Source organism: Lissotriton vulgaris, chromosome 6 (assembly GCF_964263255.1).
Source record: "Lissotriton vulgaris chromosome 6, aLisVul1.2, whole genome shotgun sequence".
NCBI classification, from domain to species: Eukaryota; Metazoa; Chordata; class Amphibia; order Caudata; family Salamandridae; genus Lissotriton; species Lissotriton vulgaris.
Window position 1 is genome coordinate 1,883,254,005 of NC_141694.1, and position 16,512 is coordinate 1,883,270,516.

The following is a 16,512-nucleotide window of genomic DNA, read 5'->3' on the forward strand; positions in this document are numbered from 1 at the left end:
GGTCGGTCCAGTGAAGTCCGGTGGAGTGGCTGAAGGCGATGTGCTTGCTGGATGAGAAGACAGGATCAAGTGTGTGGCCGGCTTAGTGGGTGGGGGTGTTGACCAGTTGCTTGAGTCCGAGGTTGGCGAGGTTGTCCAGCAGGGTGACGGTGTTGCGGTCCTTGCTGTTCTCCAGGTGGAAGTTGAGGTCCCCTAGGAGGATATAGTCGGCGGAGGGGAGGGCGTGTGGGCTGATGAAGTCCGTGATGTCTTCGCTGAATTGTGCACGTGGTCCCGGGGGTCTGTAGATGAGGGTGCCTCAGAGGGTCGTCTTTGGGTTGGTGTGAATCTGGAAGTGGAGGTGTTCGGCGGTGGTGAAGGTGTCGTCAGAGTCGGTCGTGATGCGGATGGTGTTCTTGTGGACGATGGCGATTCCTCTTCCGGTCTGGTTGACGCAGTCCCTCCTGATGATCTTGTATCCATCCGGGATGGCGATGTCGGGGGCTGAGGAGGCGTTCATCCATGTTTCAGTGAGGAAGGCGATGTCTGGTGAGGTTGTGTCGAGCAGGTTCCAGAGTTCGACGGCGTGTCTGTGGACGGAGCGGGTGTTGAGCAGGATGCACTTCAACACCCTCCGCATGCTCCGCAAGATCTACAGGATACCCCACAGATACAAGAAAGACAGTCACCCAGGCCCTCGTCAGCAGCAGACTCGACTACGGAAACCTCCTCTACGAGGGAGCCCCGACCAAGCTCATCAAACGACTATAATGCATCCAAAACGCCTCGGCACGACTGATCCTCGACGTACCACTCCACGGCCACATCACCCCCCACCTGAGAAACCTGCACTGGCTCCCCGTCAACAAGAGGATATCCTTCAAGCTCCTCACCCACACACACAAGTCACTCCACAAGACTGACCCAGCCTACCTCAACAGACGGCTCTCCTTCTACATCTCCAACTGCCAGCTATGATCCGCGACCTCTCACTCGCCTCCATCCCGCGCATCCGAACAACCACCAGTGGGAGATCCTTCTCGCACCTCGCCCCCAAGACATGGAACACCCTCCCACTGAGCCTACGACAGACCTGCTGACAGCTGACCTTCAGGAGGATACTCAAGACCTGGCTGTTCGATCAGTAGCGCACCCCCCCCCCGCCAGCACCTTGAGACCCTCGCGGATATGTAATGTGCTTTACAAATGATTGATTGATTGATTGTACTGCCTCCCAGGATGTGCAGTGGTCTTTATTACTTTATTTCCCCAGATAATTGCTCCCAAGATCATTAGCTATGCCAACTTTACAGTGTTAGGTGAGGTGATTATCCAGGTGGACAATGCAAAGGACCCTCGTCAACCGATTTTTTAGAAACATCAGCTGGTCATATCCTTGCGGTAACCCCCACAGCCCCACTCATAGGGCTGGGCATGCAATAGATGGGATAATGCCAATACTGTTGTCCAGTTGGATGCTCTGAGTCAAGTCTGGTCTAACCATTTATTAATCCCCTTCTCACGGATCTTACCTTCACCTAGGTATGCCCAGGAATAAAATATTAATTTCTAATCTCCAAGTGGCTTTAATTCCTTCCAAACCTGTGCTCACAGTAGAGGTTGTGGGAGATGAAAGCTCAATCAGTAAATGGCTCAGCGAGGCAGCAGAGGTGGTGGTGCCAGAAACAACCACCCGGAATGGCGAACATTTGTGCTCAGCCCGCTGATTCTCACATGATCTTGCTCTACAAACAATAGCCCGCAAAAAGTTAGAAAAACAGTGGAGGGGATATTAGAAAGTGGAAGATATGGTGCTATTTAAAAAGGGCCCTTAGTACTTATCATAAGAACATGAAGCGAGCATGAGGCATATTTTATACACAATGCATGAAGGACACAGATAACAGTGGCAAAGAGATCTTTAAGATTGTTTGAAAACTTACAGAAACAAAGTGGTTAGCTCCTCCTTGTGAGGTCAATCTGGATCTATCCATGAAACTGAGTAATGTCTTGGATGATAAAATTAGAAGGATCCAACAAATTTATTTTGGCCAAATACTAAGAGCCTATGTAACTGCCCGATTGCCCAATGTTACCCTTGGCTACAATTTCAGCGTCCTAAGGAAGAGGGGCTGAATGACTATTTTAGGCCAAAATGAGCATAATGTGAGGGGAATTGTCAGATCGGTTCCCCCCTCATATTTTGAATCTAGTTGCTGAGATGATTGGTCCAGTATACTTAGAGCTACTCACAGCCTGATTGCAGATGAGATTAGTACCAGAACCCTAGGAAAGGGCAAATGTAATTTCCCTGCTAAAGAAACTGAATGCGGACCCTAAAATCCTGTCAAAGTTATTATTTTGTATATATTTTTTTAAACAAACTGAAAAGGAAACAAACAAAAAAAACTGTTCCAAGCAGATCTTCAACATACATCATGTCGACCGTTAGAGCACAGAGTACATCTTGTAAGGGCATCATCATGGACAAACCACTAATGGTCATACATTCCATGCATGGCTACTTCCTCCCCAAAGTCATTTGTAACTTTATTGCTTCCCCCATCTGGTCTCGATGTTCTTATGCTCTATATTTTCCCCAGAGGTTCCATAGTTTTACCCACTTCTTAGCAGCCTCTGCTCTCATGCACCACCTTCTCTGAAAGGCTACACTAATTCATATCTACCTTCCAATCTGATAGTTTGGGAGACGTTTCTGCACCCCATCTCTGATCAATGTTACGGTTAGCCACCCCCGCGGTGAGCATAAGCTAGGTTTTTGAGTGTATTGGCCAGCTATGCTCCCCTGTAATGCCCAGCAGGAGCCACACGGCTCTGGCTCTATGTGTATGCCCAGCACCCCCGCCATCACAGCAACTTCCCTTGCCCAGTATTGTTGAATCACTGGGCACTCCCATAGAATGTGAAAGAAAGTACTGGGTAAATTCTGGTCGAAATTTAGACTGTTTTCTCTGCTACCAGCCATTTCGAAGACTCTCTAAAAGACTGTGAATATACAACTATCAGTTTCTAACCACCAAAAACATTCTACACCCATTCCGATCCTGGCTCAGAACACGGCATAACACTGAAACAGTTTTATTGGAAATAACAGAATCCATTGATTCGAGTTTAGATCTTGCACTCAACGTTGCTTTAATTCTGCTGGATCTATCAGCGGCTTTTGATCCTGTTTCACATTAGATCATGCTTCATAGGCTAGAGACAGTTTGAGTGGGGGGAATGGTTGAAATGTCTGGGGTCTTTCTTAGAGCAGCGAAAGCAAGCGGTATGGATGAAGCCCTACTACTCAGAGGAAAAATCATTCAAATATGGGGTACCATGGGGCTTTTCACTGAGCCCGCTCTTTTTAATATCTCTATTGTGGCCGTGGTATTTTTAGAAGAGTCATTCGGCATCAACATTGTCTCGTATGTGGACGATACGCAGCTGCTCAGACAATGCTAAACAAATGTTCACATCCTGTTTGGTAGCAGTGATGGATTGGCTTAGTACTAATCTCATACAGTGCAACCCGTACTAGGCAGAAAACTGCTGTTTGGCCCCGACTCTCTTCCGGGCTGGACAGGCGCTTGACCAAGCAGTGGTGTTCTGCCTACCCCGCCAAAGGTGGTTGCAAGGAACCGTGGAGTACTGTTTAATGCACAGCTCTCTTTGAAGTCCAGATAGCAGCAGTGGTGAAAGCCTGTTTCTGGATTTTAAGAATGCTGAAGAAATTCCTGGACTTCCTTCCTTTAGATGGGTGGATAATGGTGGTTAGAGCGCTGTTTCTGTCCAGATTGGACTGTATCAACGTCCTCTACCTGGGTATTCCAGAGTATATTGTGTGCTGCCTGCAGATGGTGCAGGACACGGCAATCCACCTGCTGTTCAAATTGTCTAAATTATAAATTGTTAAGATCTTCTGTACCGCCCCCGATATAGTGGGCGATTTGTAAGCTATTTGTTGACCTGCACACAACAACAGACTGAGATTGTCTATAGGATTGGGATTTCAAGCCACAGAACTTGTGACGAAGATGATGTTACTTTCAGGTGCTTTCCATAATTCTCAGCTTTTCCCCTTTACTGGCCATGAATGTATGTTGTTTATGTGATGCATGTCTTAGGAGTTATTAAAACCAAATAAACAGATTTTAAAACAAATTGTCTAAACGTTCCTCCATGTCCCACCTTTGGAACAACTGCACTGTTTGCCAGTTCATAAGGGAGTGATGTCTAAAGCTGTAATGATTGTGTATCGAGCTTTCTCCAATACAGGTCCCAAGTATCTTAATGAGAGGATCATTGAATATTGTCCGACCTGTCGCTCGTTTTTGAAGAAAGCGACAGGGGTGTGCCTTCTTTGTGGTACTTGTTGCCAAGATGTGTGTACCCAGCTCCCGCTTCAACTCAGAGCCCTCAAGGATGAAGTGAACTTGCGAAAAGCCCAGAAAACTCACCTGATTATTCTATAGGTCCAACGCTCCGTCGTTTTTTTTATGTCGAAGTGCAATTCACTCGTTGACTAGCTGTGTGCTACACAAAATCAAATATCCATTCATTCATATACATTTGAAAACTCAATGACAATAGCGTTTACAAATGGAAGAGTCAACTTACCATAAAGGGAAATGTGTTATGACAGATGGATGAGGAGAGCAGAAAATAATTAACTAAATCTCTGAGTTGTTTGCTGCGGTATGTAAAGCATGAATGATGGCACTCCACAGGTCTGCCAGAATCAGCTTGTGCTTTAAGCTACATGGGTAATTTATTCTATATTGATATAATAGATTGAGCAACAAAAGCTGCTGAGAGTTCTTCCTTTTATAACCCCACTAACACAAAGTGCTGTATCTGTAGCATGACCTGGGGAGAAGCAGCATTCCTACTAGCCCCAGATGTCATGTTACACCACAGACAGTTGGATCTCTTTTGTCAGCATCTTCAATTTTATTGTGAGTCTTTGTCTCAAGAGGAGGGACCGATAAACATGTGAACCTAGTACTAAACTAACAACTACGTAAAATGGAAACAAAGCGCAGAAAAGTCTCATCATATCAAACTTGTGGAAAATCCAGACAAAAGCGAATTCGAACATTGGGCTCTATGGTTGCATGGGGTTTTCCTTTTGGTATCAAAGGACAAACTCACCAGTTATGGGTGTTATATGATTGAAGCGGTCAACAAATGGTGTGACCGGAGCACCTTCTAGAGGTACTCACTTTTCGAAATGGATTCAAACAAACAGGTAACACCATTACTGCATTCTCTTTTCTGGGATAGAGAAGTTGTTGCATTTATTGGCCTCCAAGTACTTTCCCCCTTCTCTGACCTCCTTTCCTTGAGTTATCAAACAGGTCCAGAGCCACAGAAGGTCCCAACCTGCACACATAACATCATAAGAGCAGTACCTGGATGTGGCATGACAGTGTTCTGCATTGCGGAGAATTGGGTTGGTGATCCCAAGTTGCAGCTACTGACTTTTTTCAATGTTTTGCCACTCTGAAAATACAGCAAATAAAAAAACAGCAATCTATACTGCCAAGGTAAAGAGAGGTATTTCTTATTTTAACTCTCATTTCAAAACTGACCTCTAAAGATAGATAGGATGGACTTCCTTTGTTGTCTTTAAATTCATCAACATTGTCTTGGAAATTATCGACTCATCACAGATAAAGTTTAAAAACAGACATCGCTCTTAGTGGACAACGTACCTGAAAATGTCTATAAGGTATTTGTCTGGACAGAAAGTACCTATATGATGAACACTTCTTATCTTTCAAGACTAGACCTACATACTAGCTTTGTACGGCATCAGAACTCTGCAGCAGCTTCACAATACAGAGATCAGGGATATCCTGTTAATCAGTTTCATCATCAGAGGAAAATGTCAGTAACTGAACGTGTTGCTCCCACTGCTTCTGTGCATTGTTGTTTCTTCTGTGGGTTTTTTGGTGATCAATAAGACTTGACTTTTGCCGAAACCCTTTCCCACATTCAAGGCATATGAAGGGCTTTTCCCCTGTGTGAGTCCTCTGATGGGCCAAGAGGCTTGAGTTGACACTGAAGCTCCGGCCACATTCAAGGCACTTGTAGGGCCTCTCTCCTGTGTGGACTCTCACATGCACCTTCAGATTGTATGACTTTGAGAAACCTTTGCCGCACACCCTGCACTGGTACGGCCTCTCTCCGGTGTGGATTCTCAGGTGAACCTTCAGGTGTGAGTCTTTAATGAATAGCTTCTTACACTCTTTACACTGGTATGGTCTCTCTCCCGTGTGGATTCTCTGATGAACTCGGAGCCGAGATGACTTGGAGAAGCATTTCCCACACTGGTTACACCTATACCTTGTTTCTTTCACAATATGTGTCTGGGCTGAATTGGAGAACCTTGGAGTCATGAAGACCTTCCTAAGTTCTTCACTGGTGTGGATCCTTTGGTGTTTGAGAACATTGTCCCTCTCACGGAAGCTCTTGCCACATATAGGGCAGTGGAATAACCTTTGTCTTTTACGGAATGTCTGATCAAAAAGAGGGTTTGTCAACTCGTTGAAATCAAATGTGCATTCATAGGGCTTATCCACAATGTACTCTGAAGGGTAACTCTTCTGTTTCACTGGCCTCGGCGGCCGCTGGTACAGTTCTTCAAAACACGAAGGAATGATCTCAAAATGATCTCTTAAAGATGTCTCGTGCACAGTGAGCCTTTCTGCCAATTCTTCGGGGCTTCCAGCTGGAGAGATGGATCCTTGATCTAGAAAATCAAAAGAAGACATCAGTCATCCTGGCTTCTATATTCTTAAAGAGAAACACAATGCTGGAGCTCACCATCTCGGGGCTGGAATCCTATTGATAAGATAACTTCCATGAACACATAACCATGGTGGGGCTGAAATCCTATCGATAAGATAACATCCATGAACACATCACCATGGTGGGCTGGATCCTATTGATAAGATAACATCCATGAACACATCACCATGGTGGGGCTGGAATCCTATTGATAAGATAACATACATGAACACATCACCATGGTGGGCCTGTATTCCTATCGATAAGATAACATACATGAACACATCCCCATGGTGGGCTGGAATCCTATCGATAAGATAACATCCATGAACACATCACCATGGTGGGGCTGGAATCCTATTGATAAGATAACATACATGAACACATCACCATGGTAGGGCTGGAATCCTATCGATAAGATAACATTCATGAACACATCACCATGGGGGCCTGGATTCCTATCGATAAGATAACATCCATGAACACATCACCATTGTGAGCTGGAATCCTATCGATAAGATAACATCCATGAACACATCACCATGGTGAGGCTGGAATCCTATCGATAAGATAACATCCATGACCACATCACCATGGTGGGGCTGGAATCCTATGGATAAGATAACATACATGAACACATCACCATGGTGGGGCTGGAATCCTATTGATAAGATAACATCCATGAACACATCATCATGGTGGGGCTGGAATTCTATCGATAAGATAACATCTATGAACACATCACCATGGTGGGCTGGATCCTATTGATAAGATAACATCCATGAACACATCACCATGGTGGGGCTGGAATTCCATCGATAAGATAGCATCCATGAACACATCACCATGGTGGGGCTGGAATCCTATCGATAAGATAACATCCATGAACACATCATCATGGTGGGGCTGGAATTCTATCGATAAGATAACATCCATGAACACATCACCATGGTGGGCTAGATCCTATTGATAAGATAACATCCATGAACACATCATCATGGTGGAGCGCTGCTTCATAGAACCTTGGGGTTTAGCTAGGATTTTCACAATGATATTACTTATGCGTACTATTACCTCAATGGTGGTACCTGTGTGCCACATGGTGAAAGCAGCTCCTGCATGGAATTTGGAGTACTGTGGTCACATGTGCTATCAAACACGCACATATGTCCTCTGTGATAAATGTTTTGCCTCACTGCAAACATGTCTAATCTGCTGGTAAAGCTGCCGCCCAGCAAATGTGTTAGCATTCTGTACATTTTAATAGTAGTTTGTAAGAACAGACATTGTATTTCACAAGATAATTTCACAACTTGGCAGACTCTGTCCAAGAAGTATTTTCTACTAGAGGAGAAAAGTAAAGAGTGTTCAGACATTTCATTGCTTTATGAAACATGGGGCAGAGTACATAGACTAAATGGGTCAAGAGTCTGCCCTACCTTCTGGATATATCTTGTACTGACGTAAGACTTATTTTTAGTATCAGGCATTAGAAAGGTCTAATGGACCATGCGTTATGTCTGTAGCTATCAAATAACGAGCCTTTCAGAGACCTGAGCTGGAATCAGTCAGATCTCAGGTATTAAGAACTGTAAACCAGACACTGCAAAAGCCAGTAGGTCTTGGCTTTAGGCTACCAATACAGAATTATTGGCATTGCTAATGCTGCGTCAGCATCAGCAAAAAGGGGAAAAAATGTTTCATGCCATTGCTGTACAGCATTGACAAAAAAGGAAAGAAAAAACATGATGATACAAGTGCATGCATGCATAATCAAGCATTTAGGCGTTTGCATCATGATTGCAGACCTGCGTGATGTCTTCATGCAAACGCATCACCACACATACATATACAAACTGCATGGTGTGTCCATGGAGGCCGCAAATCTTGGAGCAGTAAATGCTAATTAAAAGAAAGGATGTTAAATGTGCTGGCAACCACATTAAGGAGGAGCCTCTGGCAGCTGTGATATGCTCGCTCAAAAAATAAATAAATAATAAACAATAGGACCGCAACGGATGGGGCGGAAAGGAGCAGGTGGGATGCAAGGTGGGTCTGCAATGGGGAGTGGGAGTGGGGTGGGCAGCAGAGGAGGAGTTTGCGAAAGGGAGGGTTAAAATCTGGAATGGAGGGAAGGAAGCAATGGACAAGCTGTGGAAGGACAGGACAGAGGGTGAAATGGGGTATTTGAGGAAGGAAGTAACACATGAGAGGAAGTGCAAGAAAACACATGCACTTCCGTGGAGTTTTGAAGAAAATAAATGTGGTAGGGCATAAATCACCCAATCAAGTAGAGTGTTAAGAAGCTATGATCCAGGGGAAGGGCAAACAAAATACGAGGAAGGAGCATCGTCAAATAAGAAGTAAACACTATTAACAAGAAAGCCAACCACAGATAAGCAGCAGGATTGCCCAAAGCTCAACTATGGGCATTGCTCCCAATAGGTGAGCTGGCTGTGGGGGAGACCTTGACACTCCGGTGCAAACAGCATTAGCACTGAGTACCACACGCGTTTCACCTGATTAGGACCGCGGTGATAAGCAACGGGGAATAACATGACTGCTTTTGCACCATTTTGTCTCTGTTTGATGACTGTACCAAACCCACGGCAAGTTGATTTTATGCATACCTTCTTACTAAATACTTGACCAATCACAGCAAACTGCAGCCTAGGGGCCGTATTACTTATAGTGCCCTGGGAGCAACGGGCATGTGCGCCTCCTTTATGCGCCCCACAACTCCATAGTATTACAGAAGGGGCCACAAATGCTTGCCTTTCTTTAATACTGTGCCAGCGCCATCTTCACTGGACTTTCCCTTGTTTGCAGGGCCCATGGCCTAAGCAAATGCGGGAATCACTTTGCCTCTGCGCTCTCGCCATATTACAGATGTGGGCACAAGGTACATGTGCCCTTAGGAGGGGCTCTAAAAGAGCGCCACAATAAGGTGGGACTAGGGCAGCTCTCTTTAGGGATTAAAAGGGGTCTCATGACATCCCGCTGCAGGCGGATGCAGTCACTCAGTAATCTACTGAAGAGCTGCTCCCTGCCAGCATGAGTGGGCAGCTGCCATGAGGGCAGCCTTTCATTGTAATGGGGGGTACTGTCCCTGTTTGCACCTGGTGAACCAGTTTAAAGGAGCGCCTGGGGCGCAAATGGAAAGGGGCGACCACTCGGTCCCCCCGAACGTATGGCAGAGTGCCTCGATCCCCCCGGGAAGCCATTTTGGGCGGGAGGCGCGTCTCGGCTGGTATGCCCGAAGCGGCGTAGCCGGGGCGCGCTTTTTCCCGCCCTAGAGTGGGCTGGCCTAGACACTGACGCAGCCGGCCACGCCCTCGGGGCAGGCAGGGGCGGGTTTACGCCCGCCCTGAAGATGGATAAAAAGAGGCGCAAGTCCAGAAGACATCCTCTTGTTCCTGTGCTCTGAAGCTGCACCTCCTCGCTGCACGTGAGCTCGAGACGGAACGAAGAGCCAATTTTGACCCACCCACCAGCCCCTGAGGACAGCTAGTTGTTTTAATAAAGTTGATCAGTTATTCTATTTCGTTTTCAGGTTGTTTTGGTGTTATGTTGATATTTAATGTGTAATAAAGATTGGTCTAATTTTACAAGTTTGTGATTAGAGAACTTCGGATTCAAGGTCCATTTATAAACAAGCGTTTTTCGGTCATAGTGGCCAATGTAGTTTCGTTTAGTTAGCATTTGTCGTATTTATTTCGGTCAGGCGGTAGGCGGTAAGGTCATGATCGGTGAGCACTAATTGGAAGATCCCTATGAGTGGGCGTCACCCAACACGGATGGGAGCGCTCGGGGGAGGTGGCCTTTGGCCCCTCAACGGGGAGGCGGTCCCTTCTAAGGATGGGTCGCCGAAAGAAGAGGAAAGGCGGTCAAGGCCCCTTCCTGTGTAGGAGGGGTTACAGCCCCCTCCTAGGGAATTTCCCGGGGCCAGTGACATCTGCGACGGCAGATGCGGTAAGTTGTGTGGGGTTGGGGGGAGGTCTACGATACCTTCTAGATACCTCACACGAGTCTTCGAACGACCTTTAACTGGCGTCGAGTTGATAAGTGCCCCCGTCAAGTCAAGGGAAATTGGTAGTAGTTGCACTTGAGTACGCCTCAGTGCTGTCGCCCCTCCCAAGTGGGGGGGGTATGTCTGGTTAGGGATCTTGACACCGGTTACGACCTTGCCGTTGGCCCTTAAACGTTAGGATGTACAATTTCAATATTTCAAGTAAATGTTTTGTAAGATGTTAGTTCGGCTAGGAGAACCTCTGTATTAGAGAATCTGTTAAGGTTAGCCAAACATCGCAATGTGGTATGAAATTGTACATTAATGTTTAAATGTTTTAATTTTTGTTTTAATAAATACGGCCGGGAGGGTCACTCCCTCCCACTTCCAAAAACTTCAAGAACTGTTTCCGGTTTCCCTCATTTGGGGATTGTGTTGAGAGGGGGTGGCGGGTATCTCAGCCATACAAGGACGGTGCGCCCTATATACAATACCGGGCCAGGTGGCCAATGCAGTCCATCCCAGACCATTATGCGTAGTCCACTCCACTCTTTTCCAAGACCAGTACTTTTGTGGTGGTGTTCTCTCAGCTTGGACAAACTGTTTGCTTGGGCACTCAACTTAATTTGGGCCAGGCCTAAAATGCTCATGCAGAATACAGCAGCTTGTTGCAAACATGCACCAGCTCCTTCAGACCAATGCACTAGTGCGAAAAGAGGCGCAAATTGTATTTGCCGTCCCACTAACACTAGGATTAATTAGAAGATGAGCAGAAATAGCCTCGCTCCTGTGTTTGTATTGGTACTCCAGACAGGATGTACGTAATAATAGTTCCCAGGGCAAACTGTGTGTATTGGGCATGTTCCCACACATTATTCCAAACTATTTCAGTACACAGGTATAAACTGAGATAAAAACCACATTAAATATCTGGTCATAATGTTTTTGTGCCCGGTATTTTCATGCTCAGTACCAAAGCACAGGCTAAATGAGTGACAGTGTTTTATGTAAGTGGTCTTAATCAGCTAAGATGGATTCATCTACACGTGGCACCTCTGGGGCCTCATTGGAAATCAGACACACTATTTCAGTCTGCCGCAGTATGTTTTTCATTGGACGCACAAGGAAACTGTACCCAATCAAAAAGTGCACTCTCCTCCAGTGGCAGCTAGCTTAAAAGAAAATGGTGAAGCGCTAAGGCACACAACTCACCATTCATTTGGGAGCTCCACCGGTGCAGCACTTCCGTTTGCTGTCCATGAGCAGAAAAAAAGAGTCACCTTCTTCCTGCTCGTGGAAGCAACTCCAACCAGTGCTGGAGCTGCTCTCATGCTGTGAAGGCAGCTTCAGGATTGGTGGGAGCAGGCTCACCCAGTGCTCATTTTGAGGCTGGGGCCTGTGCCAGGAAGCCCCAGGCTGGTTCATAGCCTTTGGAGTTCTGGATCTACAGTGTGCATGTCGGGCTGGTCGTTGCTAGACGGCTAGCCAATCCGTCATGCGCACTGTAGACCAGTGCTGTAATCCGGCATTTGCAGCCTTCAGCCCCACCCTCGCACTGTACACAAATACATGACAGGCCATTTTCTTTATTTGTGTTTGCCTGCTGCGCTCGCAGAAGGCGGGGCGATGCTCCTCCGCTCCTGAGGAGGAGCCGCCCCTTCAAAGGGAGGACTGCAGGGCTAGGGAGAGCCGTCAGTCAAAGATGGAGCCGCGGTTTAAAACAACACTGCGGCCTTGGTTGATGTCCCTGCAGGTGATTGCAGTGAGTGAGAGACTGCCTGGGGAGTCCCGGGACTCTGTTCTTCCCCCAGGGGGTGCAGTCACTGTGCCACTTTATACATGGTGCCACCTGCAAACATCCTGACGCCCTGTTTGTCCTTTCACCCAGATCTCAATACAGCCTGGGAACAGGCCATGCACACAGTGGCGGCTGCGACCTACAGGAAGTGGTGAGCCGAGAACTTCTGTTGTCGCAGTGACCTCCCAAGCAAGGGCTGCTGGCAGCAGTAGTGACAATAGCTCCTCCATCGAGTCCACTCCCTTCATGACCCTCCCAATAACCCGGCCCCTGCAAACACGACTCGCTGCCCAATCACTGGCCTTAGGAGGCCTCGCAGCTAACAAGCAGCACAACATTCATTCACAAAAATAACTAAAAAATGTCATAACCTTGCCAAGTGCACCATCCCACAATGAACAAACCCACTGGTCGCTCCCTTCTCTTTACCTCCTTGTTCGGGTGCTGGCTAGCGACAAGCAGGCAACTCCACCAACACAGGGCAGAGAAGGCATGGAAAAAGCAGAGTCTGTAAAGGCAACAGCTGCTGCCCCCCGCCCCCAACCAGGAGTAGCCACAGAAGATAAAGGTGCCCAGGCAATGTGTCTCAAAGTGTGCACTGTGGCACTTTCTAACAAAGAAAATGCTTTCAAAATTGCTGCCACCAAGGAACTCGTATACAGAGCGTTAATGCACCAAAAGCATCCGGTCAGCACTAGAAGTTAGCCAAAGAGTTTAGGTGGCGGATGCAGGTGCAAATTACATCAACATTTAAAAAGGTAATGTAACGCATGTTGCGACTTAGTGCACATACATTAAATACGTTTCAAAACATGAAAAAAAATAAAAGAAAACTCACTCACCTTGCAGCTGGTCTGCGCTCCTGTCCGTTGTCCTTCACTTCTCCAGCACAGGCCCCAAGCAAATCCCCTAACCAATCCTGGCACTGCTCTCATGCAGCATGAGAGCAGCACCATGATTGGATGGAGCAGGCTCTCTCAGCGCTCCAAAGAGCACTGGAGGCCTTTGCTCAGTCCCAAACCGGTTTAAGATGACCCTCACCCTTCTTTTCATAATACTTAAAACACTGAAGCAGTGTTTTGCAAAAAAGGGGGAAAATGGGCCATTTGTATTTAGGGTGCCCGGGACTATTTTGGATCCCTGTCTAACCCTGGTGAGGAGACATGTCCACCAGGAAAGTCCAGGCCAGCAGAGGGGCGTGAGGCAGAATATTAATTTTAGCAGTTAGGCTGTTTGGCCAATCAGCAAATCGCATGTTGTGAAAGGGTTGATGTTAGTTTAAGACAACTGAAGGCAGAGGACAGCAGCAGAAGCACAAGGGGGTAGGGACTGGCCTGTAAGGCAATCAGGCAGTGCTGATGTGCTGCTCTGACAAATTAGTGTATGGGATTTTTTGGGGGTTGGTTTTATGGCCAAGTAGGCTGGTTTTAACTCTTGCCTTCCCTAATAGTACTCTTTAGGTTTAGCCTGAACAGCGCTTGTGAAATCGCTTGTATTTAATATATCTTAGATGGGGGCTTGTATCAGTTCCTGTAGATGAAATACTGTGTTAATTTGCTTTTGTGTGGAAGTTTTTTTGTTAACTTCCCCTGGCTGCACGCATTTATGATACCTGTTAAAGCTGATCACACTGTTTAAGCCCCATTCACTGCCCAGATAAGATCTCTTCCCACGGAAAAGGCAGGCCGCTTCTACAGTATGCTGGAATACTTGTTTTTCTATAACTTAGTTGTGTAAAGCAGATATTTAAGCCTTAGAACGTCTGTGGCATTTCCTATTCATGCCTCAGTACCTTTCTTTGCACTCTGAAGGCATTATCATCTGATTTTTTTCAACTTGATCTATTTAGTCATTATGATCAAATTCTACATGTTGTAACAAACATTGCACATTAAAAATAAGTACATATACAAGGGCTATGCTATTAATTTACTACTAAACAGGTAGCCAAAAGTGCAGTTACCTTGCAGAGAACAGGGTCATGATTTGAATGGTGCAACAGGTGTTTTGGCACTGGGCCCAAGAGTTGTCAGAACTCCACTAAACGCCTAATATTGCTATATTTTACTACTATACAGGAAGGCACAATTGCAGTTATCTTGCCATTAAAAGAGGCTTGATTTGAGTGTCGATGGAGGTGAAGTGGCACTGGGGCCAAAAGCTTTAGGGACCCCACTGAACCCAGATTATTGCAAATGTTTACTACTAAACAGTCAGTCACATGAGAATGTATGCAACAGACACTGGGGCCATGGCTTCAATGGTGCTGCAGGTATAGTGGCACTGTGGCCAAAAGTTGCCAGAACTTCTCTAAACACACGTTTTCTATATTTAACTACTAAATAAGCAGACACAAGTGCAGTTACCTTGTAGACACAAGGATCATGATTTAAACAGTGCAGTAGGTGCAGTGACACTGGGGCCCAAAGCTCTATGAACCCTTCTAAACACCAAATATTACAATATTTTACTACTAAACAGGTAGTCACGAGTGAAGTTACCCTACTTGGGTCCTGATTTGAATGGTGCAGCAGGTGCAGTGGCACCGGGGCCAAAAGTTGTCATAACTCATCTAGACACCAAATAGTGCTATAGTTTAACACTAAACAGGCAGTCACAAATGAAGTTATCTTGCAGGCACGAGGGGTATGATTTCAATGATGCAGCAAGTGCTTTGGCACCGGGGCCAAAAGTTGTCATAACTCATCTAGACACCAAATAGTGCTATAGTTTAACACTAAACAGGCAGTCACAAATGAGGTTATCTTGCAGGCACGAGGGGTATGATTTCAATGATGCAGCAAGTGCTTTGGCACCGGGGCCAAAAGTTGTCATAACTCATCTAGACACCAAATAGTGCTATAGTTTAACACTAAACAGGCAGTCACAAATGAGGTTATCTTGCAGGCACGAGGGGTATGATTTCAATGATGCAGCAGGTGCAGTGGCACCGGGGCCAAAAGTTGTCATAACTCATCTAGACACCAAATAGTGCTATAGTTTAACACTAAACAGGCAGTCACAAATGAAGTTATCTTGCAGGCACGAGGGGTATGATTTCAATGATGCAGCAGGTACAGTGGCACCGGGCGCATAAGTTGTCAAAACTCCTCTAAGCACATAATATTGCTAGCACATCAATTAATTCTATTATTTCTCTTTCAATTAATTCTTGAAATTGTTGCTATTACTTACCCGCGCTATACCATTAGTAACAGCACAATATATTGCCTTTATGTACATAAACAATTCAGAACACTGTAACATACTTTCTGTAACGTATATTGTACAACTACCCAGCAAGCTACAACTTACAACAAAACACAGATTATTATTAATCAGATAGGTGAAACCTAATTCATTTATAAATGCTTGTTTAACTATATGCTTCCCTAATGGGGGCTACTTTTATTTTGGTGCTTGGGCCTATTTTTTGTTGCACTCTTGACTTTGTCATGGGTTTTTGGTCTCTGCTCCGGTTTTGCGCTGCTGCGGGCATGCGGAGGTGCTGACGATGTGTCAAGGAAGCGATATGAGCTTGTGAAGTCAATGACGGCCAAAGTTCAAATAATTTCCTTCCCGCTACCCCCACGAGTTCTGGTGGCTCGACGTCCATGTTGTCACCATAACCTATTCTGCATGTTGCCACCCCATGATTTTATGTAATAAAACACTTCTTTAAAATGTGGAAAACAAAACAAATGCAGAGGTTAAAAAATATTCTAAAATTGAGGAAAAAGATGTAAGCAAATGTGTCTTACAAATGGATTTTGCCTTTAAACTGGTTTTCTTTCCCTTGGAAGTGTCCACTCTTTTTCCGGTGGGTGAAACCTCCACCCCTCTCCTTGGCAGTCCCTGTTCTTCTCTTTTTAGTAAGGATTTCCCACCCACCTGCTGGCAGTCCTCTCACCCTCTCCTTACACCTGGG

General features: G+C 45.8%; 1 protein-coding gene across 1 annotated transcript in view; it reads right to left on the reverse strand.

Moving 5' to 3' along the window:
• Nucleotides 1-2,360: 2,360 nt before the first annotated feature.
• Nucleotides 2,361-16,512, reverse strand: part of LOC147709768 (uncharacterized) — a 353,428-nt gene continuing 339,276 nt past the window's right edge. The window contains exon 9 of the mRNA XM_086928219.1: nucleotides 2,361-6,739. Within this exon, the coding sequence (XP_086784345.1) occupies nucleotides 5,847-6,739 (893 nt within the window). The 3' untranslated portion in view covers nucleotides 2,361-5,846. The remainder of the gene's footprint in view (nucleotides 6,740-16,512) is intronic.